The 4,946-nt window shown below is 47.3% G+C and overlaps 1 protein-coding gene across 1 annotated transcript in view; it reads left to right on the top strand.

The window, feature by feature from the left end:
- ZFHX3 (zinc finger homeobox 3) overlaps positions 1-4,946 on the top strand; it is a 49,873-nt gene that overhangs the window by 33,539 nt on the left and 11,388 nt on the right. The window contains 2 exon segments of the mRNA XM_010851107.1: positions 2,152-2,254; positions 3,454-4,895. Coding sequence (XP_010849409.1) covers positions 2,152-2,254; positions 3,454-4,895 — 1,545 coding nt within the window.

The raw sequence follows: 4,946 nt of genomic DNA, 5'->3' as shown, positions 1-4,946 counted from the left end.
TCTTTTTTTTTTTTTTTTTCTTTTTTGCCGTCATTCACACTTGATTGACTTCAACCTTTCAAGTGCAAAAGTCTCTCTTTTCCATTATTATTCATAGCCATCTGAGTTTTTCTAATTAAAGTGTATGAAAACAATTACTGATCCGTCGTACTGAGTCTGTTAGAGGGGATGTCTGCCTTACTGTAATGCGTATAAAGAGCCCACAGTTTTCTATAATGATGTGCAGCTGAGGTGTTAGATAATTTTATTCTTTTTTACTCTGTAGGGCTTTTTTTTATTTCTCATGATTCATTTTTCATAATTCCTAAAGATCCCAGGAAAGGACTGATCATGCAGCTACAACTGAGAAAGGTGGTGGTGGGGAGTCTTTTTTTCCTTTCCCTTTCTCCCCATCTTGCCCCCAACCTCGTGCTCCCCCTTGGTTGAGGACTATAAATTAATCGGTGACCTTTCACTTCTTGGATTCCCGCTGGACTCCCCAACCACACTGGTCAGAAATGCTTTCTATTAAAAAGAAAATAGATGGAATGAGTTTGGCAATCTCTGCTCCATTCCTAACGATTCATCAACAGCTAGCCTTAACCAGCTGCTGGCAAGCTTTGTGTGAGGGTGCAATGTCTGTGCAAGAGGGGTTCTGTGTCACTCACGTGCACCTACCATGCACCTGCTGTTCATAAACAGGGGGCTCCTCAGAGTCCTTCTCCACAGTGCCTGTTGCTTAATTTCTGCACCTTTGGGCATCTGGGTTGCTGAGATTATCCTAACACCCTGAAACGTAAGGGGGAGTTACCTTTTTGGTATTTATGGGGACAGCTGTCCGAGTTTCCCCTTGAGGTGGAACCTACCACTGATAATTCTAGTGAATGCATCAGCAGTGATTTTGAACAAGGCCAGAATCCTCAAACCATTAAAAATAGTAAAATTTATTTTAAATATTTAATTTTGAACAGTAATCTAGATGTTCTGGTCTTTGCAATAGCAAGAGAAGATACTATCTCAGTGGTATGTTTGATGAGGAAACAATGTCTCCACGTGGGCTGGGTGCCTCGTAGAAAGGCTAGTGGTGACTAGCCTACGTTTCTGTTCCTGTTACCTCGGGGTCAATTTATGTCTCAGGCTGCATTCAAACGGGACGATTTCTGATTGATCTGGGCATATCCTCAACTACCTTGCTGTCCTGTAGCAGGCAAAGGGGCACTGCTTCTTTTTAAATGAGGAGGCTTTTAGCCTTATGTTGCATACTGAGGACTTCTTATCATATTAATGGAAGGCAAATGATAATGTTTTTGGACAAGTTTCTGGCCAGATGGCAGGACAGCCTGGAGAAATAAATCCCTAAAATCTGACCTTAAATTGTAGCTCTTTTGACCCAGGTTGCTAATATTGGGCAGCAATAGCCGTGGCCAAGGTGGGGCTGCCCTGTTGTAGGAGGCAGGACACCCTCTGGGCTACCACACAGGTGGAAGTTCCCTCCAATGCTGTGTACCTCAGGCAGAGACCCTGGGAGAAATCCTGACTGAAGTGAGTCATAAGAAATGCTCATTTGCACTTGATCTCAGTTTATAAAGGGTTACACAATGTTGTTTCCTAGAAAATCTGCCAGTGTGTCTGCATGTCCTTAGCTTTCCCTTTGTTCTCCTCTCTTCTTCTTACCCTTTCTCTCGCTCATTCCCCTCCTCTTCTTGCCTGAATACATTTTGAAAATAGTACTACAATGCTCCCTGCTTCAAGATTACAGTGTACTTTACTAGGTATGATTTAATTAGGGCCCTTATTATGTTTTCAGCAGCTTAAGGTGGGCCTTTCAACTTATCTACCTAATTGGTTGCACAAGAAGTTTCACAGCCCATGACAAAACATTGTCAGTGATCAAAGTCAAAATTCTGCATAAAGGAAAAATATTAATAATAAGATTATTCTTCAAGTGTGCACTGCTAATTATGTCCAGAATGTAACCGTAGAAACACTTTTGACTGATGTGAGCTTTGTCTAATAAACATGAATCTTCAGTGAGCTATGGAAAGTGACACCTCCAGCCTTAACACTGGTGAAGGCTAATTTTGCTTATTAAATAATTTCTACACATTTTCCTATTTGGATCTCTTTCCTCTCCTTTTGACTTGCCTCATGTCTCTGCCGCTTGCTCTTCAGGTGACCACCCCTGAGATGGTGATGCCCAGCAGCATGTTCCTCCCAGCGGCTGTTCCAGATCGAGACGGGAGCTCCAGTGTGGAGGAGGCAGGAAAGCAACCTGGTTAGTGTCATACTCTTGACCTTGGGAAGAGAAACAGAACGTTCATAGGGCAAGAGTGCTGCAGAGTCCTTACTGTACTCCTAAGCTGGATGTACCTTTTCAAGGGACGAGGGGCGCTGTTGTCAGCACTGGATACTCGGGCTCTTAGTGGGTATCTGTTGCTCTTCATGTGGTTTGAAGTAAGAAAAGCTCAGGTGAGAACCAGTGAGGTTCTGGTGGACACATGTCCCCTTAGACTGTACAGTGAGGAAGTTAATGACCAGAGACTCAGTCAGTACACTCATAACTTACCATCTTAAGCCATTACATATTCCCTCTCTGAGGACTTAAACATGAGGGACTTGTGGAGCACACAGGTGATCTCAGGGCACTGGATTAGGTATCTTTCTAGGCGCTGTATCTGCACAGAACTCTTCTCTGAGACTTCCAGGACTGTCTCATAGGAGGCAGCAGAAAGGAGCATTTGGAAGGGACGATGTTGTAGATATAGATGCTGGTGGTGCCCTGGGGTGAGTCCTCGATGGGTGGGACCTCTGTTTTTGAGTTTCTCCTCCATCACTGACATCTTGTCAGCAGCTAAGACCTAAGTTGGGAAGAGCTCTGCCCCACCTTCTCCCTTGTGATGTCTCCATACTAGGCAGTATACCACTGACCTGAAAAAGGGTCAGAATATTTATGGGTGTGATGAGCTCATTGTAGAAAAAAATTTTAATGTATTTTATTTTCATAATTGGCCACTTGAACATTCATTGCTTATTGAATAGAGAGGACAGTCAGAAGTCACACTGTAACAGGAAATTTAATGCCGAAGAAATATATCCAAAATTTGTTACAACGGACAGCAGTCCTTACAAATGCCCCACATCTTAGCAGGGCACTAAATCACATATTCTACAGTTTAGATCCATGTAAAAGGGGTATCCTTTAATTTCTTGAGAAACTGAAACGAATATTGTTTAAAAGACAGACTTGTGTGATGGTATAGGCCTACTAAGAGTTGAGACTCTCTGTATTTCCTCTTCTTCCTGTGTATCTGCTCATATAGCATGTGCTCTCTGGGTGGGTGGGGCTCCATGGAGAGTGTGTGCCTGCAGGTTGGGTATTTCCCTCATCATCAGATTCTGTGATCACGAGGCCCTGTTAGGTAGGCAGCTCAAAGCCCTCTTTATCATTGGGCTTGATTTCTATTTTCTTTACAGAAACCTCAGAGGATCTGGGAAAGAACATCTTACCCTCTGTGAGCACAGAACACAGTGGAGATTTGAAACCTTCTCCTGTGGACTCGGGCTCTGTGAGAGAAGACTCAGGCTTCCTGTGCTGGAAGAAGGGGTGCAACCAGGTTTTCAAAACTTCCGCCACCCTCCAGACACACTTCAACGAGGTTCACGCCAAGAGGCCTCAGCTGCCAGTGTCAGATCGCCATGTGTACAAGTACCGCTGCAACCAGTGCAGTCTGGCTTTCAAGACGGTGGAGAAGCTGCAGCTCCACTCTCAGTACCACGTGATCAGAGCTGCCACCATGTGCTGTCTTTGCCAGCGTAGCTTCCGAACTTTCCAGGCTCTGAAAAAACACCTTGAGACAAGCCACCTGGAGTTGAGTGAGGCTGACATCCAGCAGCTTTATGGTGGCCTTCTGGCCAACGGGGACCTCCTGGCAATGGGGGACCCCACCCTGGCCGAGGACCACACCATAATCGTGGAGGAAGACAAGGAGGAAGAGAGTGACTTGGAGGATAAACAGAGCCCGACGGGCAGTGACTCTGGGTCGGTACAAGAGGACTCGGGCTCAGAGCCAAAGAGAGCCCTACCTTTCCGCAAAGGCCCCAACTTCACCATGGAAAAATTCCTGGACCCTTCTCGCCCTTACAAGTGCACCGTCTGCAAGGAATCTTTCACTCAAAAGAACATCCTGCTCGTGCACTACAATTCTGTCTCCCACCTACACAAGTTAAAGAGAGCCCTTCAAGAGTCGGCCACCGGTCAGCCAGAACCCACCAGCAGCCCTGACAACAAACCTTTTAAGTGTAACACTTGCAATGTGGCCTACAGCCAGAGTTCCACCCTGGAGATCCATATGCGCTCTGTGCTGCATCAGACCAAGGCCCGGGCAGCCAAGCTGGAGGCGGCAAGCAGCAGCAGCAATGGCACTGGGGGCAGCAGCACAGCCCCCTTGAGCTCCTCCACCCCGAGTCCTGTGAGCACCAGTGGCAGTAACACCTTTACCACCACCAACCCGAGCAGTGCTGGCATCGCTGCGAGCTCCAGCTTATTGAGTCAAGTGCCTGCTGAAAGTGTAGGAATGCCACCCCTGGGGAATCCCATCAGTGCCAACATTGTGTCCCCTGCAGAGCCCAAGGAAGCCAACCGGAAGAAGCTGGCAGACATGATTGCATCCAGGCAGCAGCAGCAGCAGCAACAACAACAACAAGCACAGACACTGGCCCAGGCCCAGGCCCAAGTTCAAGCTCACCTGCAGCAGGAGCTGCAGCAGCAGGCAGCTCTGATCCAGTCCCAGCTGTTCAACCCCACCCTTCTGCCTCACTTCCCCATGACCACCGAGACCCTGCTCCAGCTGCAGCAACAGCAGCATCTTCTCTTCCCCTTCTACATCCCCAGTGCCGAATTCCAGCTCAACCCGGAGGTGAGCTTGCCGGTGACCAGTGGGGCTCTAACGCTGACCGGGACGGGCCCA

Source organism: Bison bison, unplaced genomic scaffold (assembly GCF_000754665.1).
Source record: "Bison bison bison isolate TAMUID 2011002044 unplaced genomic scaffold, Bison_UMD1.0 scf7180017864297, whole genome shotgun sequence".
NCBI lineage: Eukaryota > Metazoa > Chordata > Mammalia > Artiodactyla > Bovidae > Bison > Bison bison.
This window is presented reverse-complemented; position numbering and strand designations above follow the sequence as displayed.